The following is a 25,483-nucleotide window of genomic DNA, read 5'->3' on the forward strand; positions in this document are numbered from 1 at the left end:
CCCACCCGCCACTGCCGGATTCCCTGCGGAGTTAGGAGTCATTTTAACCAGGGCCGGGGTCACAGAGCTGCTGCCCCCGCAAGACACGGATTTCGCTATTCCCACTCCCAAAGTGAAAACCCACACTATTTTGGAAAATGCTGGGTTAAATGCTCCGTTACTAGAAAGAGGGACATTGCTCGAGATGACATCATGCTGGGGAGGGGCGCCTTTGCCGGAACCCCCTCGGCGGTGCCACAGACCCCGCTCCCTGCCCCCACTGCCAGGTCCTCACGTCGCTCCCCGACCCGCACACACACACCCCTGTCCGAGCCCCCAATCCTGCATCCCCGAACCCTCCTCCCACACGCCGGCCTGAGACACCGGACCCCCGCCCTGCAGGTCCGCACCCCCGACCCCACCCCGCGCCCCGGACCCCCGCCCTCCAGGTCCGCACCCCCGACCGCACCCCGCGCCCCGACCCCCGCCCTCCAGGTCCGCACCCCCGACCGCACCCCGCGCCCCGACCCCCGCCCTCCAGGTCCGCACCCCCGACCGCACCCCGCGCCCCGGACCCCCGCCCTCCAGGTCCGCACCCCCGACCCCACCCCGCGGGACCCCCGCCCTGCAGGTCCGCACCCCCTGACCCCGCGGGACCCCCGCCCTGCAGGTCCGCACCCCCGACCGCACCCCGCGCCCCGACCCCCGCCCTCCAGGTCCGCACCCCCGACCGCACCCCGCGCCCCGGACCCCCGCCCTCCAGGTCCGCACCCCCTGACCCCGCGGGACCCCCGCCCTGCAGGTCCGCACCCCCGACCGCACCCCGCGCCCCGACCCCCGCCCTCCAGGTCCGCACCCCCGACCGCACCCCGCGCCCCGACCCCCGCCCTCCAGGTCCGCACCCCCTGACCCCGCGGGACCCCCGCCCTGCAGGTCCGCACCCCCGACCGCACCCCGCGCCCCGACCCCCGCCCTCCAGGTCCGCACCCCCTGACCCCGCGGGACCCCCGCCCTGCAGGTCCGCACCCCCGACCGCACCCCGCGCCCCGACCCCCGCCCTCCAGGTCCGCACCCCCTGACCCCGCGGGACCCCCGCCCTGCAGGTCCGCACCCCCTGACCCCGCGGGACCCCCGCGCTCCGCAGGCCGGGTCCGCCGCCGCGGCCACTCACAGTTGCGGATGTCGGAGATGAAGACCGCCAGGCCCCGCATCCCGTCCCCCTTGGACACGGCCGGCATCTTCGGTTCCCGGGGAGCGGCCTGCGCTGGCGTTCCGGGAGGAGAGGCGGGGAGCGGGGACTCGGGGGCGGGGAGTGCCGCCGCCGGAGGAGCCGCTTCAGTCGGAGCCGCCTCAGTCGGAGCCGCCTCAGGCTCCCAGCGCCGCTTTCAGGGCCGCCGCGCGCACGCACGCACGCACGCACGCTCGCATTCGCACGCACGCGCACGTTCGCGCGGCCGCGGCGCGGGGGCGAGCGCGTGCAGGGCGGACATGTAATGGTAGGCCCTGGGGCGCCCCCTACAGGCTGACGCCGCGGGCGGGTCTGCGCTGGGAGCGACAGTTCCCGCGGTCCCGGGCTCCCCACAGCGCTGCCCCAGGCAAGCCCCACACCGCCCTGCCCAGCCCGGGTCTGGGCCAGCTTGCTGCCCGCCTTAGGGGGCCGGTTTGCAGGCAGAGCTCTGATATCCCGCTGTCCATCACCCGGCCTTCCAGAGCCAGCCCCACCTAAAGAGAAGGACTGCTCACCCCATGACAGCACCGGTTGACCACAGGGCCCAGTCTGCAATCCAATCCGATCCCTCAATGCCCTTTGTCACTGTTGCCACCACCGCCTCTGCACCCCTGGGGGATGGAGGCAGGAACCGCCTGTGGGCTCACCCCACAGCCGGGCCTTGGCGGGCAGGAGACGGGGCGGGGGGCAATCTGTTTGGAGAGCAAGTGGCCCTGCCGAGCTCTCCTTTGTGAAGCTGGATGACTTTCAAAAGGAAACTCCCTCTTCAGGGGGTTGTCCGGGCTCTGTACCTGGAAGTGACCCAAACCCATCAGTGAGACCTCTGTCCCACCCTGGCTCACTTCCTCAGTTCCCAGTGAGAGGTCAGGCCTGGGTCGGAGAAAGGGGCAGACCCCTCCCACAGATCAGGCACCCTACCCCTGCTCTGGCCTCCAGGACCCCTGGGGGGAAACCGAACCCTGTGGAGACCCAAATCCTTATAAGGTAGCAATTTCGCCACCTGGCAAGACCTCCCAAAGAGCTGGGCCAGCGGAGGGCTTCCTTGAGGAGGGGAGACCCACCCCCCACCCCCCACCCCTGCCAGAGCCTGCATCCCCATGGTAGGGGATAACACTACCATGTCCAGGAGAGGGGACTCAACAAGCAAACCCCGACCCACTCCCAGCAGCCAGGGGCCCTCAAGGAGCATGGATAGAGTGCCAGCTCCATGAGGTGGAGGGTTTCTTGGAGGAGGGGCTGGGGGATGACCAAGCAGGCACCTCCTCTCAGTGATGACTCTGGGTTTCCAAGCCTCCTGGAAAGTGCGTGTGTGTGTGTGTGTGTGTGTGTGTGTCAGGGGGGTGGGGGGAGGGGGTCCCAGGGCCTGAGGAGACACACATGAGGAAGGCCCCACACTTCACATTGGTGCCTTCATCTTCCCAGGCAAAAACTTCTGATCACTCATTACCATCCAGCTTCCGGCCTGAGTCCACAGGGCCCTCCGGACCAGTCACCACTCAGTGAGGGACAGGCTGCTTTGGAACTGTGCGGTGCATGGAGACAGTTCCATTTCTTAAATTGTGTGAACTGGACCTCTGTCACATTGTAGCCACTCGTAGTCACATCAGGGTTCCCAAGAGCGGGGGTGGAGCCAAAATCTCTTTCCTCCATCTGTGGCCACTGGGACATGAGGGCTCCACAGACAGAAGCCCAACACTCGCATACAGAAGGAGGAAAGAAGCGCCTGCAGCATGTGTGACCAAGGTGTCGGGGGTGTCCTGCACGTCAGCTGGCCACGTCTCGGCTCCCACCCAGCCCTGGGCCTGCTCAAGCTGCCTGGGGGTTTTATGAGTGACCCAGTTTCCTTCCCATAATCTCTAGAATGGGTTTCAGACAATGACCCAGAAAATTAAGATTGGTGGCCTGGTCCGGGCATGGCTAGAGGCCCTCAGCACTGTGCCTGTCCAGGAATAGGGACGTGGCAGTCCCTGGCACCCGGTGGCTACCTGTGGTCACCAGGAATAACATGCTTGGGAAGGCCAGGCTCTGGGGACTGAGCACATGCCCAGCCATGGACGGCGTGCCGAGCAGGAGGAATTCAAACGTCTGTGATGGGTGGGTGCTTCCCACAGAGCCGGGCCACCTGAAGGAGGAGGATGAGGAGCTCAGGTCCCTAACTGCCCACCCGACGGTGGCAGGAGCTGCCTTGACTCAGAGCTCAGTGCACAGCCACAGAGCAGCCCAAAGCCACACACAGCTGGAATCAGACTGTTGCAAAATTAGCCACAGAAATTGATTCTGTGGCCTCCCGGTGTCCTATGGGAAAGCTGGAGTGCTGGCGGGGCCCAGGGAACAACACGTGGAAGATGGGGTAACCTGGGGGTTCCCGGGGGGAAGACCCCACCCCTACTTCCCGAGTCCCCCGCCAGCCTCCCCTCTTTGCATGAAGTTGTCCTGAAGACTCTGTATGACATCCGCTGAAGGAGTTACTCTGTAACAGACAAGTCATGTGCCCTCAGAGCCCCCTGCTGGCCCCATCCTTTGAGACCTGGCAGTCAGATCTCAACACAAAATCGCACCCCGATGGAGAAGGCTGAGCCACCATGAGAATGGCAGGAAGTTGATTCTGCAGACTCTGCAGGATGAATGACTGGGGTGCAGGCTGGGAGCAGCCAGTGCCCTGGGTCAGCCGAGCGGGCCTGGGCAGCGACTGCCTGGAGGCTGGAGTCAGGATGGCCCACGTTAAAACAGGATTCAGTGCCAGAAATTCCAGGATGAAATGCAGAGAAAGGAACTCATTTCTTCTCCCCCAGTTCTGCAGACCGGAAGTCTGTGACCAGGATGTCAGCAGGGCTGGCTCCTCTGCGCTGTGGCTGAGGGTCTGGCCTAGCCTCTCCTCAGCTCATAGACGGCTGTCATCCCTCTGGGTTCATCTTTCTGTGTCTCAAGTTCCCCTTTTCCTAAGGACACCAGTCACGTTAGGTTAGGGGCCCACCCTATCCCAGTATGAACTCATCTTAATTCATTACATCTGCAAAGACCCAAGTCAGCTCCCATTCTGAGGTGCTGGGGGTAAGGACTACATGTCAACTTTCAGGGGACACAATTCAGCTCCTGCCAGATGGTGACGTGAGCACACTGAGGACATGAGTTTGAGAGCCTGCCCCCTTTCCCTCCTACCCACTGGGACAGGGTTCCCATAGCTGGAGCTCCATTTCTGCCCATGATGGTGAGTGCCATGCATTCTACCCACCAGCCCTCAAGTCGCCAGTGTATACGCCACAGTGGTTGGGGGCTCTGTGACATCCTGCCAGCCTAGGTCCTGATTAGTACCTGTCCCTGTGCCCGGGAGTGCTGTGTCATCAAAGTTTCTGGGGCCCTAGAGGTCTGAGGCATGTCAGGATGACATGTCCTGTGGCTTGTCATCAAGACCACTTCATAGCCACTCTCCCCAGGGTCGAAAAGGGTACCAAGTACTGTCAATCATCAGTACACGGCCACAGGAGCGGCACAGCTAGTGATGCCAAGCAGGTGAGAGGTACAGGACGTGGCTGGAAAGTCCTGTTGTCCCCCACGAGGTCCTGTTCACCCCCAGATCAAATGCTTGTTCACCCCCAGAGCTGGGACCCAGGACCTCCAGTCTCCCTAAATTACCTGTGGAAAATACACCCCTTGACTTTAAAGGCCAGACCAGCCACGTCAGCAGCCGGCCAGCTGCCCATCACGGAATGGGCCTCCTGGTTTTGGGTGTCTTGTGGGAAGGGCTCCCGTCGCAGACCGACAGCCACACTCTACAGGCTCAGCCAGGGTGAGCTGAGGGGTATACGCCATTCTAAGATTAGCCTGAGAGAAAGAGCTTTAGGAAAAACCATACCTAAAAATACCTGCTCAGCGCTTCTAGCACCTCTAGTAGTGTCCTGGGCTGCTACAACGAATCACCACAAACTACTGGCCTAAAAACAACAGAAATTGATTCTCTCCCAGCCTGGAAGCCAGAAGTCCCAGATCAAGGTGTCGGCAGGACTGGTCCCCCCAGAGGCCCTGCGAGTCTGTTCCTCGTCTCCCTTCTCCAGCTTCTGGTGGCAGCCGGCGGCTTTGGCTTGGGGCTGAGTGACTCCATTCTGCCTCCGTCATCTCGTGGGTCTGTGTGTAGCAACTGCCCCTCTTTTCTCTTATAAGGACCCCAGTCATTGGATTCAGAGCTCACCCTAAATGCGAGATGATCTCACCCCAGGACCCCTAGTCACATTGGCAGGGACTATTTCCAAATAAGGTCACCTTCACAGGTGCCGGGGCTTGGGACGGGGACCTTTCAGGGTCCCCTATTCGCCCCACTACAACCACCATGAAGTGCTGCCCCTTTGACCTCATTGACACACACCCACCCCTCCTCTTTGGTATAGGGTCTCTTAAGGTCGGCTGTGGAGTGATGAGAAGCATAAAACCCCTCAATGATGCCACAAAGCACACAGCCCTGTGCAGGGCCACCTGCCATCACAGACGCCCACCTGGGGCCCAGCTCCTGCCCACCGCTCACCAGACACCTACGCACCACACAATGCCCGAGTTGCAGCCTTCTCCGGCCAAGGCCAGATGGGCTGGTGGGGGCCTGCACATGGGACACAGAAAGACAATCTGCTGTGCTGGCTCTGGAGCTCCATCCAGAAGCTTCCGCTGCCTGTGAAGTGCCCCGCTCCCTCGGCCTTCTTGCTTAGGACTTTGCTTATCCCAGCGCCCAAGGAGGATGTCTCCATCCACGGGCATGGGGAGGGCTGAGCAGCAGGAAATCCTGATGTGCATTTCTCTTCCTGGGTTTCCGGCCTTTAAACTGGAATGTTTTGGGGCCCAGGAGGGATAGGACATGGTCAGTGATAGTGGCCTGCGCCCTGCCCTTGCGGCGACCCCCAGCCAAGGCTGCCCTGTTAAAGCAGGAGGAGTCATGAGTTGTCCCTACCAGGAAGGACCTTGCCTTCTGCTAACTCGGCAAATGAGGAGAGGCCCAAGGTCATGTATGAGTCAGGGACGCTTCTCGCCCCACACCAGGAGCACTGGCCAGCCCCCAGCAGCCTCACAGCCACAAGGTGTACAGTTGTGACGGTGTCAGCCACGTAATGGGCTCCCCATAGGAACTCAGGGACGTCATAGAGGCCGTCCTGGAGAGGCAACCTCACGCTGGGGACCCACGGCTGGCCAGGTGCACCCAGGGTAGGGCAGGTGTCCCCAGGCCCCCCGGGGGAGGGGGTTCAGTTGGCATCAGGAGGCTCCTCTCTGCAGGCCCCCTGGCTCCATGGGGCCTATCCCTGCCCTTGTCTGCCCTCTAGTGCCCACTGCAGACAGGCTCCCTGCCCCTCCTCATCTGCTCTTGGGGTCTGCAGGGCTGGCCCTGAGCGGATTTTGCAATTCTTTAGCTCCAAAGACCTCTGAACTGAACGGGCTCTAAGGTGACTAAGTGCCTTTCTCACTGGGAGAGCTGTGATCTTGCAGGGGTCTCCTTAGCATTCCTAGGACTGCACAACTGGCAGCACCTCCAGCGTCACTTACTGGGGCCCCCTCCAGAGCTCTGCTGACTTAGGGTCACTTCCCCAAAGGTCATGCCTCAGGGCTGAGCTGGGTGCCAGGAATTCGGAGCTGCCCAGTGACACTTGACAGTTGGTACATGATATGCGTCAGCACACACACCAACCCAACCCTACTCTGCGAAGACTGTGGGGACAGCTGGCAGGAAATACCGGGAAGAGAAAGAAGAAAACATGAGTTGGAAGAAAGAGAACAAAGTTCAGCTCAGGCAGAAGCCTCTCAAGCCTCAGAAATGGGAACCAGCCGAGCAGTGCGTCCTGGGACTGGCCGGACAGGGCAGGGTGGGGACCAGCTGTGCGGTTTTCTGCAGGAAACTGCTGGGAACCGCTAGGGATGGGTGGGGGGACCTGTCCACTCCTATACGCCTTGTGATCAAAGCTGCAGGCCATGTGTGCATTCAGTCCATCCCAGAGGCTCCCCCCACTCGTCTTGCTGGGGGCTCAGATAGAGGGATTCTGTTTGTCCCTGGGGGTTCCAGATTGTGAGATGTGCAAGATGGTGCCACCATTCCTGGAGGCGAGGACAGAGGCAGCACTGAGTCTCGGGTTATGTGGGGCTTTTGTGTCCCTGCTCCAGACAGCGTGTGGACACCACTGACCAATGGATGATGATCAAAGCTGAGGGCTGAGGTGCTCTCACCCCGAGAGACACGGCGATGGCCGAGGAGGGCTAGTCTGGGGGGCGCACTCCAGAGGGGTAGGAGGAAAGCCTGGAGAGGCGATTCCCACGTCCAAGAGAGAAGAACTTGGAGGCGGGTGAGGTCAGTCCTGGGCTGTACCCTCGGCCACCCGCCCACGCCAGGCACCCTCTGGTGACCACCGCGTGGCTGCAGCACAGACGTCGCAGAGGGCGCTTCGCTTCCAAGCAGGGCAAGCGCTGGCGAGAGGAGGGGAGCGCCTGCCGGACACGCCGCGATGCCCAAGAGGGAACCGCGCAGCAGCAAAGGCGTCCGGTTCCCCGGAGAGCTGGGGCTCACGGAGCGCCCGACACGGGGAAGCTCACCACCCCGCGGAGGGCGCGGGGTCCTCACGCCCCCGGGTCCTGGCTGCATGGAGACCCAGCCTCGGTGGCCCCGCGATCCTCCTAGGACCCGCCCCCGGACCCGTCTCCAGGCCCCGCCCCCACCCAGGCTCCTCCCCTCGTCCCCGCCCCGCCCCAGCGTGCCGTGCGTGGCGGCGGCGGAGCGGAAGCTGGAGTGGCGCTGCGACTGCGTGCGCGGGCGCCCCGGGGCGGGGCTTCCGGCGGCGCGAGCGAACGTCTTCCGGCTGTGCGCGGGGTTTGTGCGGCCGGCCTCCGGGACATGAAGGTGAGCCCCGCGGCGGCCGGCCGGGGAGGTGCCCGCGTCCCGCGTCCCGGCTCCTGCTCCTGCTCCTCGCGCGGCCTCAGTTCCCCTCGGCGAAGGGGCGGCGGACGGCGCGTGTGAGAGCAGGAGGCGCGGCGCTGGGGAGAGCGGGTGTGGAAGAGGGGGTGTGTGCGACAGGTTGTGGGTGCCCGCAGCGTGTGGGTGCGAACGTGGGTGGGGGGCCCAGTGCGTGCCCCAGTGTGGACGAGCGTGTGGGAACACGAACCTCAGTGAGAGCGACACGATTTAGTGCGACAGGTAGTGAGGTAGGGAGAGGTGGCCGTCCTGCCCCAGGGGCCGTGAGGCCGGGCCTGAGTGTGGGGCAGTGACCGCATGCTTGCTGGGGTGCGCTAGGCTGGACGCCCCTCGCTCAGCCCCCAGCCTTCAAAGAGTAGGCTTCCCACGCTGGAGGGTGACTCGCCGGTCCTTCGCTTCCCAGGTCACTAGAGCTGAGCCCAGAGAAGTCAGGGGACAGGGGTTGGTGGCATGTTTGCCTCCATCGCCCTGTCGACTTAGCACAGTGTCCACACGCCCCTCTGCATGACGGCAGGACCCAGGCTGGGGTTGTGGAGAACTCACGGCCTGACGCAGCCTGTGGTCAGTACATGTCCTGCCTGCCCGCCACCTTCCCTTCCAAGAGCCTGCTCCCCGCTCCCCGCAGGAACTGAGCTGGCTCCAGGATTTGTGCTCAAAAGTGAGAACTCTGACAAGTGACCATTATACTTGCCATCCTGTTAACGACAAATTCGGCTCAAGGGCCAGCCCCGTGTTGGTGACAGACACTCGGCACATCGGTCAGCATTTCTCAATGAATAGCGAGACCAAACTGACGGGTAACAGCCACTGTCTTGGAAATGAAACAGGAAAAATTGCAGTGCGTCACAGAGCAGGGGAGCTGCCATCGGCCGCTGTCACTGAGCACACGTGCGACACTTGTACACACAGGAAGTGCACGCATGTACTGGGCTATGGAAAACTTTCTTAACTGTGTCTTCGTGAAAACACCTGAAAGTCACCGCTGTGACGCACTGCCCTTTGGTCACACTGCTGAAACAGTCCTTCCAGGAGCTCAGAGCCTTGAGTGGTGGGCTCTTGGCCATAGCAGTCACACAGCAGGTCTAGGACCCCGCTTCCCAGGGCCCTCAGGGTGACACATCACACTCCCTCTGCGGGGGACCCTTCCACCCAAAGGAGGTCATTGGTGTGTGGGGACGAAACACATTTTGACACAGGAACAGGGTGTGTGAGCCCAGCAGTTGACTCTGGTAAGAGCGTGATGCCTCGGGAAGAGTGGCCCACAGTGCACAGTGGGGAGCCAGGGAGGTGCCCAGAGAAGGGCCTCACCACAGCATGAGCTCCTCACACGTCACGCAGTCCACATGTAGGGCCCCCAACACCAGGTTGTAGGCAGTCAGTCTGGAAAGTTCCACGGCTGGTCTGGGAGCAGCCCAGCACTCTAGGTGCTTTTGATGCCACTGTTCCTACTGTGTTGCCCCGAAAATAAGACCAAGTCTTATATTAAGGTTTGCTCCAAAAGACGCATTAGGACTTATGTTCAGGGGATGTCATCCTGAAAAATCATGCTGGGGCTTCTTTTCCGGTTAGGTCTTATTTTCGGGGAATCGCAGCAATCCCAGAGTGGGCCACCTGGGCACAGGCCTTGCTCATTCTGGTCCTCCTTCCGTTGCCCCTTCTCCAGACACAGAAGCCGGCAGAATCTGTCTTCTTCCAGATTGGCCCATGTCCACCCTGCCCTCTTCCTTCCCTGTGGTCAAGGATGAGGCACAGGGGTCTGTCCACCCGTGTTCAGGTGGGGTGGCAGGCAGAGGCCGGAGGGTGGGAAGGGTGCCCCCGAAACCCCAGTCGCTGCTGGGGCAGCACCCTCCTGCTTCATCTCATTCCTGTCCATGCTCCGTGACTCAGACCTCCACCCCAGAGCCGACTCGAAGCCTGGGTCATGGAGGGGACTTGGGGAGCTGGCCAAAGATAGGGTACCCATAGCATGCCCCTGCACCGTGTGGCTCCTGCCCTCATCTCAGCTCTGCAGCACGTGGAAACACATTTGGTCAGGTGTTTTTCTAGCCTCTCGATGGCTGGGCTGCCCGGAGCCGGCCCCATGCAGCTGCAGTCTCAGAGAGTCCAGAGGAGCAATGGGTGATTCTGGGCCGCCTGCCACTGCCATGGCTGGAGTCCCCCCCTCCCCTAGGGCCCTTCCTTCCCAGCCCTGAGGCTGTGCCCCAGGAGCCCAAGTCTCCACTAGGCTGGGCTGGGCTAGGGTGTCAGAGGCTGCTGTCCTTGGCTCTGATACTGGAAAGTGTCACTGAGAGGGGCAGGGGGTAGGGGGCAGAGGCTGGTGTCCTGGGCATGGGTCTTTCTGCCCTTCGCCCGCACTTCTCGGAGTTGTCATGGCTGCTGAGTGAGTGCTGCCCTTCCCAGCAGCTTTGTGTCCCTTCTGTCTCAGAAGCCCTTGGGCCAGGCCATCTGTGCCTCCCAGGGAGGGGGCTTCGGGGCTGCTCGCTCTGGGGCTGTGTCTGCAGCCCCCTCCAGGCACCCTATGGGTGTCCCAGCGTGGAAGCTCATTGCCCAGGGCACCCACTCACCTAGGGAAGTGGCAGCCCAGCCCTGGTTGGCCAGTGCCACTCTTCACAGGGAAGCAGGTCGAGAGGAAGGGATGCAGGGCCTGGCTCTGCCACCTCCTGACAGGGCACGCCCTGCCTGGTCGGGGCATGCATGCCCACCCTCAGCTGGTCTGGAGCGAGCATGTGCCAGGGCCATGAGACTCGGCTGATGTGCTCTTCACACCACACGTTTTAAAGTGACATCAAGGATGACAGCCACGCTGGGCCTGCTTGTTATTCAGATGCCCTGAGTGAAAGACATGGAATTTCGGGTGGGGGGACCTAACAACGAGCTGCACCACTAGTAAACGTCCAGGGCAGCAGATCAGAAAGTGCACGTGGGGCCAGAAGACGTGGCTGGAGCGGCAGGTCAGACCGCGCTCGTTGCTCTCGAGCGCCCCCTTGTGTACCGTCGGCTCCGTGCCGGTTCGCGTTCCCCTGCAGGTGGTCCTCTGTGCAGCTTCCTCGCGGGTACGGAAGTCCCCCGGAGCGGAGTTTGTGACAGAAAAGAAACGTGTGGGAAAGTATAGTATTGATGGCAGATTGTCATCCAAAAGTTTCCCCGACTTGCCATCCCAGAAACAAATGGGGGAGCTGCCGCCGGGGCCAAGGCGGCACCCTTTCTCCAGTCCCTGCAAACGACGGGAAGCAACCTCTTCACCCCATTGCTCTGACTTCTGGGGCTCGGGGGTTCCCTGTCTTACTCCTTTTCACGTCCCTCATGTTTGTAGTGGGACTTTTTTATTGGAGTATCTTTTACTCTTGATTTGTGAGAGTTCTTGGCATGTTATGGCTGAGTAATGGATAGAAACTCACTGCCGAGTATATTGTCACCATTTTTTTTCTGGTTTATTATTTCTTCCTACTTGCCTCTTTGTTTCCTAATTGAAAGTTTCGTGTTCTTACGTAGTCAACTCCATCAGCGTTTTCCTCTGTAAGCTCGACCAGCTGACGTAGTAGTTGGGAAAGCCTCCTCACTGACGTGACGTGAACAGGCACCCACGTTTTCTTCCGTCCTCTTCAGGTTCTGTCATTTGCAGTAAAGCTCCCGTGGCCGTGACTTCTGTGGGTTTGATGGGGGAAGGGTGAGCCAACATTTTCCTAGATGGCCCTGAGGCAGGAAGCCCCTTTCTGGCCAGCTGTGAGAGGAACCAAGGGCCCAGCGGTGCTGGAAGCTGGATCCCGGCCATCGGAGCTGGTGCAGGGCAGGCCTGAGTCCCGGGCCAGTGCCCAGCCCAATAGGCCCTGTGGTGCAGTGGGCAGAGGCCGCCCCACGCGGCTGGTGGTCTCCATGTGCTCTGCTCTGCCTACAGCCCCCCGGACCCTGAGGTTGGACCCCGCTGTGACATGCCTGCCATGAAGGCGCTCCTTAGCACACTCTGGCTCGCTCTGGCCTGTGGCTCTGTCCACACCACCCTGTCAAAGTCAGATGCCAAAAAGGCTGCCTCGAAGACCCTGTTGGAGAAGGTAAGCGTGGCCTGGGGACCCATTGCGCCTCCTTCCTGCCTGCCGGGGCCTTGTGCCCACGCAGCTTGTGAGCCGGGAAGCTGGGGCACTTGGCTGCCTTGTGTGGCCGGCTGGGCACCGCCCTGGCACTCTGGCTGGATGGTGTCAGAGGGAGCAGCTTCCGGGGCTGGGCCGCAGATGTGCCTGGCTGCACCGGGCCGTCTCCCGTGATGACGGCCAGAGGTCGGTCCTCATGCGCCTACTGCTTCTTTCAACACCAGCATTTGTCTTACCTCGTCGAGTTCTGGACTGGCCGCGGCAATGCGATGTCAGCAGGCTGACTAGTTGCCCACGGAGGTAGAGCACGTCTTCAGGGAGAGTCCACGCCTCAGGGGCGGCCTTTCCCTGTGCTGTCCTGGTCAGCGGCACCATGTTGGTCCAGCACCAGGCTGGATGGAGGGCTCTGCCCGCCACCTGAGCACGGTGGCACTGATGGCTTTCTCCCTGTGCCTTCATTTCAGACTCAGCTTGCAGATAAGCCTGTCCAAGATCGGGGTCTGGTGGTGACAAACCCCAGAGCCGAGGACGTGGTCCTCGAGCATCGCAGCTACTGTGCAGCAAAGGCCCGGGAGAGGCACGTTGCTGGGGACGTCCTGGGCTACGTCACTCCAGTAAGCTGGGTGCACAGGGTGGCCCCAGGGCAAGGCGGCAGCTGGGGTCTGCGTTCTCAGAGGGGGGTGGGGGGGCAGCAGGACAAGCGCCTGCTGGGGCAGCAGTGGGAGCAGCCACAGGTCCTCTGGGGGCTCGTCTGCACGGTGCAGATGGGCCTGCAGTGCCGTGTCCAGAGGCAGCTCTTGGGCCCTCTGCAGCCGCAGGTGGGCTCAGCCATCCTCCGTCTGCCATCAGTGGAACAGCCACGGCTATGACATCGCCAAGGTCTTCGGGGGCAAGTTCACGCACATCTCGCCTGTGTGGCTACAGATAAAGAGGCGTGGCCGTGAGCTGTTTGAGGTCACGGGCCTTCACGACGTGGACCAAGGTCTCACCTTGCTGCTCATCCCAGGGCCCAGAGGGTGTGTGTGTCAGTGAGTGTGTGTGTCTGTATCTGAGTTTGTCTGTGTGAGTGTGATCACGGGACCATTGACCTGCACCCCTACTCCCTGTGGTTGGCACACAGTGTCTGGGCTGAGCGAGGGCCTAGCTGTCCCATCAGCCATTTTGTGGGCCTACACCCAAGTTTACACGGCCGTCCCCCTCTTGGGTTCATAGAGGACACAGCTGTCAGCCAGTTGTGGGATTTTGAGACCCAGAGGCTCCCTGATGCCATGAGGGCAGCCTCGGAGCTTGGCCCTCCAGACACCCCTCAGCTCCAAAAAACAGCCCCAGGCCCCTTGGGGTGTGGCCCCGGGGCAGCCACTTGTCCTCTTGCAGCTACTGGTCTGAGGTGCCCTGGCCCAGGGCTGCTGTGCGGGGGGACGAGGGGCTCCTGGCTCATGGGTTCTGTCTGCTCTCCCGGCATGTGGCCTCAGGGTGGGTGTGGGGCTGTGTCCCTCACTGACCATCCTCCGCACGTCCCCCAGGGTGGATGCGGACGGTCCGGAAGCAGGCCAAGGGCCTACGCATAGGTGAGTCCTTGCGTATGGCAGACAGGCGCCCAGCTGAGGCCAACGCCGAGCCCTGGCTGGTTGGCCCCCGTGAGTGGATGCGTGGCCTCTGGATCTTCGCCTGTGCTGCCCAGTGCATCGTTCACCCCCCGACCGCTCAGAAACAAGGCCAGCCCCCAGCCTGGCGCTGATGGCCCTCGGTCCAGCTGGGTCCTGTGCCCTCGCGCCCACCCAGCTCAGCCCCCCAAGGCCAGTGCCTCCTTTGTTGTGCACTCGTCCCCCCAGTTTTTCTTCATTCATCCATGAGCATTTATCGAGGGCCCTGGGCCAAGCCTGAGAGTTCTGGAGCTCACAGCTGGCGAGGGAGGGATACTGTCCCAAAGTCCTAAAGTGCAGCGGGGTCAGCGGGGTCTGGGGAGTGGGGGAGGCAGGCTGGGAGCAGGAGGAGCCATGGGGGTGGGGCCGGGAGGGGGCCTGCATGTGGTGTTGATGGGAGGAGGATGGTCCAGCGGGGGCCAGACAGCAGAGAACTGGGACGAGTGGGGTCTGGGCCGTCGGGAAGCAGCGTGAGGACACAAAGGGGTCCCCGACCCCAGAGCCCCTCCCTCACCAGGCCATGTGTTGCTGGGATGACCACGCTGGGTACCCGCCTGTGTGGTCATTTAGCTCTAGGGGCCATGGGCACCATGATGTGGGCGGAGGACAGGAGGGTCACAGTGCCTCATGGATCTGTCCCCAGTGCCTCGGCTCCTGTTTGAGGGCTGGTCTCACGAGGACTTCCGCAGCGTCTGGGACAGCGAGGACGAGATAGAAGAACTCAGCAAGACCATGGTCCAGGTCGCCAAGGTGAGGCCTGGTGCTCCGCACGGCTGGCACGGGCTGCCTGGGAGGGGACCCAGCCCAGCTGTCCAGTGCTGGCCGCAGGAACCAGGGTGTGGCGAGGCGCACAGGAGCCCTGGCCTCTGTGCTGCTGGTTCTGTGGAGACACCCGTGCTGCTCCCTTCAGAGAGGGGCTCCGTGTCGGCCTGCCATCATCGCACCTGGTTCACTGGAGCCCCTCACTGTCCTGGTCCTTTCAGAGCCAGCATTTTGACGGCTTCGTGGTGGAGGTCTGGGGCCAGCTGCCCGGCCAGGAGCATATGTGAGTGAGTGGCCCCCATGTCTGCACACAGTGACACGCGTGGCCCCAGGACCCTGTGCTAGCAGACACCTCACTGGGTGTGGGCTCCTCAGGGCACACAACCGCTCCCCCCTTCTCACAGCCAGTCCTCAGGCAGTCCCAAAGACCAGGAAGTGTGACAGGGACAGATGCTGAGGGCAGCGGAGCCTGACCGCTCTGGCAGTCAGTGCTGGCCTAGGGTGGGTGCTCTCTTGGGTGTGCGCGGACGGCCCCCAGCCAGAGCCGCCGCCTCGTGTGGGAGGCAACCGCTGAGCTTGGGCCCAGTGGGGGACCCTGACAAGCCACCGTGGTCCAACGTCTGCACACACCAGTCCCCATCTCGGCCTCATGGAGAGAACCCAGCCTCGGGAACAGGCAGTGGCCGGCCCGCCCTCACACTGGAGCTACGTGGGACCTGGGCCTGGCATTTGGGCTGGTCGTCCTGCCAGTGTCAGTCCAGTCCGGTGCTTCCGCCCCTCCGATGCACTGCGGGGGTGTTGGGCTCAGCACCCGCTCTCCAGATGGGTGGCTCATGAGAGGCTGTGAGGGTCACTGGGCTTGGCCCCCCATGCACAGTGACAGTGGGGCCAGGCCAGAGTGGGTGCATAGGTGCGCTGTCCAGAAACCTGCCATCAGCAGGGCCAAGGCTCATGGAACCAGCACACTACCCATGGGGCTGGGGGCATCCTGACAGGTGTTCCCTGGCCATGCCAGGGGCCAAGCTGGTCTTCCTGCTGGGCACGCTGCCAGCTGGCTCACACACTGCCACCTCCCATACTTCAGGGGCCAGAGGAGCCCGTGACACCACCTCCTCAGCCCCCCCCACCTGTTGGCCCACTGAGACCCCCCTCCCCATGTCCAGATTCAAGTGGAGGGACATGCACAGTGCCCACCCCCAGGTGCCCCATCTGTGGGTCCCAGCACAGGCTGCCCCGTTTCTGTGCCCCTGCCTGGGGCTGTTCCGGGTGGCTGCCAGGCCAGGGGGTGGCTGCACGAGGGAGCTGGGCAGTGGGTCTGGCTCCTTGGGGCACAAGTCCTGGTCCTGGGGCACGTCGGGGTGCGGCACAGCCCCCGGGTCCACCATCTGCCCCAGTGCTCCCTTGTGTGCTGTTGGGGTGCCGCAGCCGTGCCTCCAGGCGGGAAGTGCCCGCCGGCGGTCTGCTGAGCCCTCCGCCTTTGCCTCCCAGCGGCCTCATCCACATGCTCACCCACGTGACCGAGGCGCTGCACCAGGCCCGGCTCCTGGCCATCCTGGTCATCCCACCGGCCGTCATTCCCGGGTAAGTGCACAATCGCTTGGGGCGGGGGGGGGGGGGCCTGCCTGGGTGGCACCCAGCCCCTCCGGGCAGATGCTGTGGCCACTGCACGCGCAAGCGTGAACACCAGGCTGCGACCCTGTGCCTTCACGTGGCAAGACAGGAAATTCTTTTAGGTTGAGAACCGGAGTCCTTCAGACTCACTTCCACTCGCTCAAGCGAGGCCTGGAGCTCCACGGCCAAACCACACCTGCTGGGTCCTCAGAAGGTCAGGGCTGGCTGCTTTGTCACTGCTCCCGTCCCCCCAGGCCCTTCGAGCCTCTTCCAGAACCCGCAGGACAGAGTGGGGGGATTCCCGGGCAGTCTGACTCCCATGTCCCCCTTGCCGGGGGCATCACGCCCTGTACTGAGCACCAAAGAGACTGCGCTTCATGCTGTGAGGGCCAAGGCCAGACCCAGGGTGGAGAGGCAGAGCAGTGGTGGCAAGGGGGCCACACAGGCCCCGGACAGGCCTGCTGGGAGCTCTGCCCGGCCTCCACCTGCTCCCAGGGGGACCAGGTTAGAAACACCTCGGGCCAGCGATGTCCCGGTCACAGGCTGACGGACCCACACCAAAGGGGCAGTTGACAGACGTCTGTAAATCAGGTGCTGTTCCCTGAGGACTGTGCGCCTGGCCATCTGCCCCCTGTGCTCGGCTCCTATGCCCCATGGGGCCCCCCACACATCACCAGAGACCTCGGACCCTTAGCACAACCTGGGCAGAAGACTCGCCCAAGTTTCCTGCCCACACGTCCTCAGCTCAGTGGTGGGCTGCAGGCGGGCGTCACACCTGTGTCCACAGCCAGCACCCGTCCTGGAGCTGAGCCTGGAGGGAGCCCAGCCGGAGTCCTGTCTGTGTGCGCTTCCTGCCACACACATCCACGCGTGTTTGCGTGTGCCGTGCACATGTCTGATGGGATCCTGTGGCTTCCAGGGTCAGAGCCAGGCCTGGGAGGAGAAGAGGAGCCAGTGCTCTGGGAAGGCCAGGTGGCAGGCGCTCCTGGACTGGCACCCGGTCCCGGGCTGCTGGTCCCTCCGGATGGTTCGGTGGGCGGGCAGCTGACCCGTGCTGCCGCTGCAGCCAGTCCCGGCCTGCAGCCCCCTCTGAGTGCGGCCGTCCACTCTCAGCCTCGCAGCTGCTGGAGGGTAGGGGGAGTGAGTGTGCAGATGCCCCTGGAGGGGCCAACCTCTGCCCGGGAACCTTCACACCCAGCTCCCGGCACCTTGGCAGGAAGTGGACCTGTGAGCTGGGGCTGGCTGCTCACCCTGCAGCCACTAAGGCAGGACGCTCCCTCTGCATGCAATCCCGGGGTGCCCGGGGGAGGGACCTTTGCCATGAGTGGCCTATGTGCCTTTGGGGGCAGGGCCTAGCTGGCGGTGCCCCAGGAGTTTGTCTGTTATTGGAGCTTGTCCTTATCCCGGTCCCCACACTCGGTGACCGCGCTTTCCTTATCCCAGTCCCCACACTCGGTGGCCGCGCTTTCCTTATCCCGGTCCCCACACTCGGTGGCCGCGCTTTCCTTATCCCGGTCCCCACACTCGGTGGCCGCGCTTTCCTTATCCCGGTCCCCACACTCGGTGGCCGCGCTTTGCTTATCCCGGTCCCCACACTCGGTGGCCGCGCTTTCCTTATCCCGGTCCCCACACTCGGTGGCCGCGCTTTCCTTATCCCGGTCCCCACACTCGGTGGCCGCGCTTTCCTTATCCCGGTCCCCACACTCGGTGGCCGCGCTTTCCTTATCCCGGTCCCCACACTCGGTGGCCGCGCTTTCCTTATCCCGGTCCCCACACTCGGTGGCCGCGCTTTCCTTATCCCGGTCCCCGCACTCGGTGGCCGCGCTTTCCTTATCCCGGTCCCCGCACTCGGTGGCCGCGCTTTCCTTATCCCGGTCCCCGCACTCGGTGGCCGCGCTTTCCTTATCCCCGTCCCCGCACTCGGTGGCCCAGCCCCGCTCACTGTCCCTGCTGCCGGTGCCATCCGGGGTGTCCTCACAGGCAGATGTCCACCCTGATGTGGGCTGCCCCATTTCCTCCAGTTGCCCCTGGGGTTTCTTGGTCAGGAAAGTGATGAGTGGGGTGGGGGTCCCCCTGGGAGCAGTGGCACAGGCCACCTGTGAATGTGGGGCAGGATGGAGGGTGGCAGTGCTGGTGGACAGGTGAAGTCCAAGTTGGAGGGCTGAGGGGTGCTGCTGGCCAGGGGGGAGCGGGCGTGGGCCTGTAGGCCGATGGGTTCACTCTGAGCCCTGTGGGGCAGGTAGAGCAGGAGCCACAGGGCTGAGCAGGTGACAGCTGGCTGGGGGCTTGGATGACTGGGCCTGTGGGGAGCTGATGTGGGCACCCCAATAATGGGCAGGCCTCCTGCCTGCCACATCTTAGGCCCCGACCAGGGCTGTTGGGGGCAGGCAGTTTTGTGGTGTCTGGGGGGAGAGGGAGGTAGAGCGTGAGGCCATGTGGAGGGACCGGGCTGAAGGAGGTTAGGATTGAGGAAGCGGTAGGGGATTCTCAGGGGGTGGGCACTCGGCACCTTGCAAGGTGAGGTCCCCAGGAGGGGGCCACCCCACAGTGGAGCCCAGGGACAGCGGCTAGTTGGGGTGATGGAGGAAGGAAGTGTCTACCAGGTGGGGCAAAGCAGGAGGGGCAGAGGGCTGGGGGGCTGGGCAGGGACGGGCCCTAGAAGCCACCCAGTGGACCTCGCAGCCCCACCCCTGCTCCTGGAGTGGCCCTGACCAAGTGCAGGCCATTCCCTGTAACCAAGTGCTGAGTTATTTCCAGGGAAAGTAACCTGAGGTCCTGGAGGGGAGCGAGGAAGGGGTGTGAGCGTGGGTCCCCCATAGCTAGCTGCTGTCCTCGTGGGCCAGGTGTCAGCTGGGGCGGGGCAGGCTAAAGGCCATGGTGGCTGCTTGTCCTGTGCAGAACAGACCAGCTGGGCACGTTCACGGTCAAGCAGTGGGAGCAGCTGGCGCCCGTGCTGGACGGCGTCAGCCTCATGACCTACGACTACCCCACCGCGCAGCAGTGAGTAAGCCCGGGCCCTGGGTGCCGCAGCTCCGCCAGACGCGGTGCCTGCCCGCCTGCTCAGGGCCAGGGACATGGAGGGCTTGGTCCCTTATTCCCTGAGGCCCACGGTTGGCCCTGCACTGGGCAGCCTTTTCACTTAGGGGGCGTGTGACAAACAGTAGCGGGCAGCCCCTATGGGAATGCGAGCCCGTGTCTAGCCACCCCTACAGGGCCTAGACACTGAGGGGTGGCCGCTGGCACCAGGCCCACCATGCTGCCGAGGAGACGGTGCTCCTGTGGGTGGGGTTACTGCCCCGGAGAGCCTCGGTGTGGCATGCCCCACTGCTGCCCTCGCCCCAACTTGAGCCCCGTTGCTGCCCTCACCCCGACCTGAGCTCCGCGGCAGCCCGCACCCTGACCTGAGCCCCTGCTCCCCGAGGAGGCCTGGGTCAAGCAAACATACATCCCCAGGAGCGCTCCCTCCCCACAACTCAGCCCTGCCCCAGTGGGGGCACCTCTACCAGCCGCTGACGCCTACGCTCCCTCGCACTGCAGGCCTGGCCCCAATGCGCCGCTGTCCTGGGTGAGAGCCTGTGTGCAGGTGCTAGATCCCAAGGCCCAGTGGCGAAGCAAGATCCTCCTGGGGCTCAACTTCTACGGCTCCGACTACTCGGCCTCCAGGGGCGGCCGCGAACCCGTCGTTGGGGCCAGGTGAGCCGGCACCCCCCACAAGGAGGCCTCACTTCTGTGCTGCCCTCTTCCGCCTGCGGCCTTTTCCAGTGTGTCTGCGAGTCTTCCAGAGGTGATGGGTGGGGCAGGGACAAGGCTTGGCGTGGGTGTGCTGGGCACTGGGGACAGAGCCTCTTGAGGTGGGGCCACAGAGCTGTGACACCCCTAGTGCTTCCCCGTCAGCGGGTGGGTGGACCACCTTTGCCATGCCAGTGGCATGTGGGCCTGGCTGGAGGCAGGACCACCCTCAGAGCTGCCGTCTGGGGGCTTGGGTCCTTGTGTGGGTCCAGGCCTCTGCCTCCGTCTGCGCCTTGGGCTCTGCTGCTGTAGGGCTTTAGCTTTATTGCACTGCTGTTTTCAAGGATCTTTGGTTGGGTTGTCAGCTTTCTTCCCAGCACTTTGAAGAGGTCGCTTTGCCCATCCAGCTGCACGCTCTGCCCACGTGGGTGACCCCAGCGCCCGCCTCAGTCGGTGATGAGGGGCCCGCGTGTGCTTCCGGGTGGTGCCCCTGGTTTCCCTGACCTTTTTGGGTCTGGGGGTTCACACTTCAGGTTATTTTCCTGCCTCTCACTCTCCCCTCCTCTCCAGGCTCTCGGGTGCGTCTAGGTGGGTTTGTACGCAGTTCACAGGCGCGTCTGCTGTTTTCTTCGACACTGCTTTCTTTTCGAGTTTTGTTGCCGTTTTCATGCTCAGTGGCCGTTTCCCGCTGTGTCCCGCCTGCTGTCAACCCACGGGGGCCTTTTCCCTCACAAGGGGGCCCTTGGCTTGTTTTAGGTCTCCTCTCACCTCTGTGTCGCTCGTAAGCTCTGCACGTGTGTTCAGCTGGACTAGCTGCTCCATGTCCTGCCAGGGCTCCCACACCGGTCCCTGCTGGGGCCCGTCAGCTGGTGGCTCCTTCCCGAGGTCCTGTCCAGGCCTCGGGGCCTGTGCCCTGCTCAGGTGCTGGGTGTGCCTCCCGCCTGGCTGGGCGCTGGGCAGCCCGGTCTCCCCGACCTCGGAAGCCATGTGAGCGCTGCTGCTCTCGAGAGCTGTCCTGTCAGTGAGCGTGTCCAGGAACTGCAGTTCCAGGGAGTCTGGGGGTCACCCACAGGCAGCCCTGCTCACCGCCAGGGACACGGCATGCCAGCCGGGTAGGGGGCTGGGCAGGTGCCTGGTGCCCACTGGCGTCATGCCCTTCACTGACAGGGAGGAGGAGCAGGTGGTAGGGGGTGGGGCGGGGCCCAGGGAGTGGCCAGGCTGCCTGTCAGGGACAAGCTGCCCGCTGTATCCTGTAGGAGCAGATGCTGCCCACCCAACAGGGCCTCCCTGGGGCCAGAGGAAACAGCAGAGTGGGCAGGGCTGACACGTGGGGTCGTGCGTTTGTCCTGCATTGATGCTGAGGACAGGCCTGTGACAGGCACACAGGGTCAGCCCGGGGTTTTCAGAGCCAGTGGAGTCACATCTTGCCTCTGGGGAGTGTCATGGTGTGGGGCTGGCCCAGGGTCCCCTTGTCCCACCACCAAGGGCCACTGGTCACCTGAGCTGGAGAGCCCACCGGCCGCTGCGCCCCTCAGCAGCCCCCAGGCACTGTGGCAGCTCCTCGTCCCCCAGCTTCCCCAGGCCATTTCGGGACCGCGAGGTCCCAGAGGGCATAGGCTGCCCCCATGTGCTTGTACCCTGGCGGGATCAGAGTGGACGAGGGTGGCTGATGGTGCCCCAAAGGGCTTACCACCTGCCTGGCTTTAGTCCCCCAGGAGCTCCGCTCCTCTCCGTCCCCATAGCCTGAGGGCGGCACCCCATCACATTGGGGGACGCAATCCTCCAGCTTCACTGGGTGTGGGGGCCCCAGGGAGGGGGCCGGGCTCCTGTCTGCCTCTGCATGAGGGGTCCTTGAACCTGGGGCTCCAGATGAGGTGTGGGGGGCATACAGGCTCCACATGGCCAGATTCATGGTGATGGGGTCTTCCTGCTGTGTGGCAGTGAGACACACCACAGCGTCGTCCCTGGGGTCTGCGATTGGGCGGACAAGGGGGCCACGGAGGGGGGTGCACAGAGCTGGGGGGTCAGGAGGGATGTCTCTTCCCTCTATGAGTGGGGAGATGCACTGAGGACCGTGGGGGCGAGGGCTGCGTGGTCACAGATGGCATCGGCTGACAGTGACTCCCTGTGTAAATGAAGGGAGCACAGAGTGGGGTGATGGGCGCACCAGTGAGCCCCACCACATGGCGTGAGCCCTGTGTGAGCCTGGGGATGGCAGACATTGCAGGGAATTTAGGGGAGGGCATAGCCCTTGTTCCTACAGTAGCCCCATCGCTTCTCCCGTCCCCTGGCCCATGTGTGTCAGTGCTTCCTCCCCTTGCCTTCCGCTTCCTCCCTTCTGGCTGTGCCCACCCTGTCCCTCAGCCCTGCTGTTCCCCCCAGAGCCGCCTGGCAGTGCCAGGTGTCTGCACAGTTGTCACCCTCACAGTGGGACCCCTTGCGCCAGCCAGGGCTCACACCCACTCACTTCTGTGTCCCCAGGGCTGTGCTCAGCCAAGTGTGGGGTTGTGTGTGTCCCCATGAGGTGCTGCCAGCCGGGCCGGGGCCTCCCACATGGAGGGACCCGATGCTTTTGGGTCGTGGCTCAGCCCCAACAAGGACCCCATTCTTGGCTGACTCCCACCCTGCAGCCACTCCAGCAGGCAGCAGATTTTGAGGGGTGACCACAGAGGTCCCCCCCACAGGAGGAGTGTGGCCAGAGCTCCCCGAGGGCCCAGGGCCACCCCCGCCTGGACACCTGCCACCATCCGGAATGGGACCAGGGGCTCAGGGACAGGCTGGGTCGGAGTGCCGCCCCCACAACCCAGACTTCTCAGAGCCGCTTAGCAGGCACTGGACGGCACGAGAGGCACTTCAGTCCAAGGTCGGGTACGGTTCTGCCCCAGGCCCCCAGGGAGCAGACCCACTGGGCCCCTGGATGTTTCCTGTGCCTGTGGAGTGGCTGACCATGGCTGCTTCAGATCCCCGGGTGCTGTCAGGCCCCACCCCCCGGTTCCCGCACATGTCCTTGTGAGCAACCCAGAGCAGCAAGGCCCCTGCGGCCACCGCCTCCCCTCCCTCCTCAGCCCGGCCATGCCTCTTGCCAGGGAGGGTGGCAGAGACCCGGGACGTTGTGCCTTAGGAGCCTGGGTGCGCCTGAACCCCCGTCTTCCTGGCCCTGCACACCTCGGGGACCCAGCTGTCCTCTGTGTGAGCTGGTCTCAAACCATTGGCTCTGGCAGTGAGGAAGGGCCTGCTACAGGCCTGGGGCAGCCACGTTCACAGTGAGCAGGGCAGGCAGGTGAGGGCCACCGGCCTGCTGTCCCCTGAGAGGCGGGCGGGGGGCCTGCAGCTTGCCCCTGCCCCTCCCACAATCGCACCACCTGTCCTTGTCACCCTGCTCGCCAAGCAGTCCCCAGCCGGTCCGCCCCGCCCACCCAGCAGGGGCCTTCACTCACCTGCCTGGACAGGGGCTCAGGGTGTCACAGCATGAGGTTCACTCAGGATGCCCAGTGCCGGCGGTGCCAACCCAGAGTCACGAGCTGGGACACGCTGCTGGTGTCTGTTCCGATCTCAGGAGCCTGTGGGTGTCTGTCCCCCGTCCAGGCTGTGAGGCACCCAGTGTCCCAGGCCCTGCCCCATGGTCCTGCTTCCTGGCACTTCCTTGAGTCCAGGGTGCACGCGTGGCCCTCCCCCACAGCCAGGCGAATTGCTGGCGCTCCCTGGACATCGCGGGCCGATGGCCCCAAGTCCTACTGCCGCCAGTGGCCTCACCCCCTCCAGGTGTTGGGGCTGCGGGCCAGGCCTCGGGGGCTCCCCACTCACAGCCCGCTCCCCAGGTACATCCAGACGCTGAAGGAGCACAGGCCACAGATGGTGTGGGACAGCCAGGCCGCGGAACACTATTTCGAGTACAAGAAGTGAGTGTCCGGGTCAAGGCCCTGGGGCGAGAGTGGGGGCACTAAGTGGGAGTGGGGGGGGGCAGTGAACAGGAGTGGGGGCTGGCCAGGGCTCCCCGGCCACTAGCTCGACCTCTGCCGAGGGCCGGCCTGGCTTTTGTGAGCAGACCTGAGACCTGGGCCGGGGTGGCGGGGGGACAAAGGGGCCAGGGGTGGAAGCAGATGGTGGCCCTGTCTTACAGAAGCCGTGGTGGGAGACACATCATGTTCTACCCGACTCTGAAGGTACGTGTGGGCCCAACCTGGTCTGGGGATGGGAGCAGGCCCCCCCACACACAATGACCTGTGCCCTCAGTGGGGCCCAGGTGGGCAGAGGGGATCAGCAACACCAGGGACCCCCAGGGACAAGGGGCTCAGACCTGGGCACGTTTTGGGTGGTGGGCAGGCCACCAGGGGCTGCCGTGGGGACAACAGAGACCAAGGTCCCCTCCATCTTCAGTCCCTGCAGGTGCGGCTGGAGCTGGCCAGGGAGCTGGGCGTTGGGCTATCCATCTGGGAGCTGGGCCAGGGCCTCGATTACTTCTATGATCTGCTGTAGGCCCACCCCGGAGCAGACATGCGAAATACAGACGCTTCTCTCTTCCTGGCCATGTCTGCTACAGTCTTCGGGAGGGGCAGAGGTGTCCTGGGACCCCCAGCTCAGCAGTGACCAGTGATGTGGGGAGACAGCCCTGGCCCAGGGCACCCCTACAACACAGGCCGCTTCCACCAGCCTCACTGCCTGCTGTCGCTCAAGTGGGGGCAGAACCCACGGCCCCGCCCCAAAGGGTGGCTGGGCGTCTACCACTCCACACGGCCTCTGGTTTGTTGTGGGTTTGGGAGCTCTGGGACAGCACAGGCTCTCACACTGGACCCTGGCAGAGGCGGCTCCGCACCCCAGAGCCACACAAAGGGGCCCCGGCCTCCCACTGCCCACGCTGGCTCGCCTGCCCAGACAAGCTGCAAACTAGCCTGCCAAGTGCCCCAAGGCGCGGGTGTGGGGCCCATGCAGAAACCAGGCTGAGAGGCCAGCTCTGGGCCCTGGACCCCCGGGAGCCTGTCGGTGCCATGGTTGTGGCCACCATGAAATGACAGCACGCTGGCTCGTTCTACCACCCATGGGCATAGCCACACTCCTGGGATGAAACACTGGGAAACACTCAGATTGCGCGCAGCCCAAGGACAGCCGGCCTCCGGCCCCCCTGCCCGCCCAGCAGTTCTCAGTGCCCGGCTGTCAGCACACTCACGCAGGGCCTGGCACTGTGCATGGGTACTTGGGGTCCCAAGCTGGGAGTCCTGGGGCAGGGGCCATGTTTCCCTTCTACTGTGGGACGTGAAAGGGGACCGCTGTCTGTCCTTGGTTGGCCTGTCTGGGCCCCCAGTCCCTCAAGGAGCCGCCCTGCCCTGAGGAAGTACTGCTTGAGGCAGCAGGTCAGCCTCGGGGCCCACGGCAGAAACCAGCCCTGCTGGGAGGGCGGCCTGGGCACCCCACTCCTGCCATGCTGGAGGGTCAGACAGGCCCTGCAAACTGCCCCCACCTAGGCCTGCTCTTGGGGTGGGGGTGGGGGTAGAACAGCCCGTTGGTTCTGGGAAAC

General features: G+C 63.7%; 2 protein-coding genes across 6 annotated transcripts in view; one reads left to right on the forward strand and one right to left on the reverse strand.

Moving 5' to 3' along the window:
• AP2A2 (adaptor related protein complex 2 subunit alpha 2) overlaps nt 1-1,383 on the reverse strand; it is a 65,798-nt gene extending 64,415 nt beyond the window's left edge. For 2 of the 3 annotated variants that reach the window (XM_019714745.3, XM_088789817.1), the window contains exon 1: nt 1,151-1,372. In XM_019714745.3, the coding sequence (XP_019570304.1) occupies nt 1,151-1,217 (67 nt within the window). In that variant the 5' untranslated portion in view covers nt 1,218-1,372. Of the gene's footprint in view, nt 1-1,150 lie in introns of all 3 variants that reach the window. The other variant, XM_019714744.3, reaches the window with a different exon arrangement.
• Nucleotides 1,384-7,930: 6,547 nt separating this feature from the next.
• Nucleotides 7,931-24,495, forward strand: CHID1 (chitinase domain containing 1). Of its 3 annotated transcripts, XM_019714800.3 has the most exons (13): nt 7,931-8,069; nt 12,037-12,190; nt 12,691-12,840; nt 13,076-13,208; nt 13,750-13,794; nt 14,513-14,619; nt 14,853-14,914; nt 16,120-16,212; nt 19,141-19,242; nt 19,780-19,935; nt 23,790-23,870; nt 24,092-24,134; nt 24,349-24,495. In XM_019714800.3, the coding sequence occupies exons 2-13, from the start codon at nt 12,071-12,073 to the stop codon at nt 24,445-24,447; spliced, it is 1,191 nt and encodes a 396-aa protein (XP_019570359.2). In that variant the 5' UTR covers nt 7,931-8,069; nt 12,037-12,070; the 3' UTR covers nt 24,448-24,495. The 3 variants fall into 3 exon arrangements, with proteins under 3 accessions (XP_019570359.2, XP_074193053.1, XP_088645944.1); XM_074336952.2 differs by lacking the exons at nt 23,790-23,870; nt 24,092-24,134; nt 24,349-24,495 and adding an exon at nt 22,656-22,924; XM_088789818.1 differs by lacking the exons at nt 19,141-19,242; nt 19,780-19,935; nt 23,790-23,870; nt 24,092-24,134; nt 24,349-24,495 and adding an exon at nt 16,365-16,947.
• Nucleotides 24,496-25,483: the final 988 nt, after the last annotated feature.

Source organism: Rhinolophus sinicus, chromosome 14 (assembly GCF_057876585.1).
Source record: "Rhinolophus sinicus isolate RSI-liver-muscle chromosome 14, RSI-T2T, whole genome shotgun sequence".
In the NCBI taxonomy this organism is placed as follows: domain Eukaryota; kingdom Metazoa; phylum Chordata; class Mammalia; order Chiroptera; family Rhinolophidae; genus Rhinolophus; species Rhinolophus sinicus.

Coding starts and splice junctions, on each gene's coding strand:
- CHID1 (XM_019714800.3), top strand. CDS start 12,071: ATGCCTGCCATGAAGGCGCTCCTTAGCACACTCTGGCTCGCTCTGGCC. Junction 13,795..14,512: donor GGCCAAGGGCCTACGCATAG/GTGAGTCCTTGC, acceptor ATCTGTCCCCAG/TGCCTCGGCTCCTGTTTGAG. Junction 19,936..23,789: donor GAACCCGTCGTTGGGGCCAG/GTGAGCCGGCAC, acceptor CCCGCTCCCCAG/GTACATCCAGACGCTGAAGG.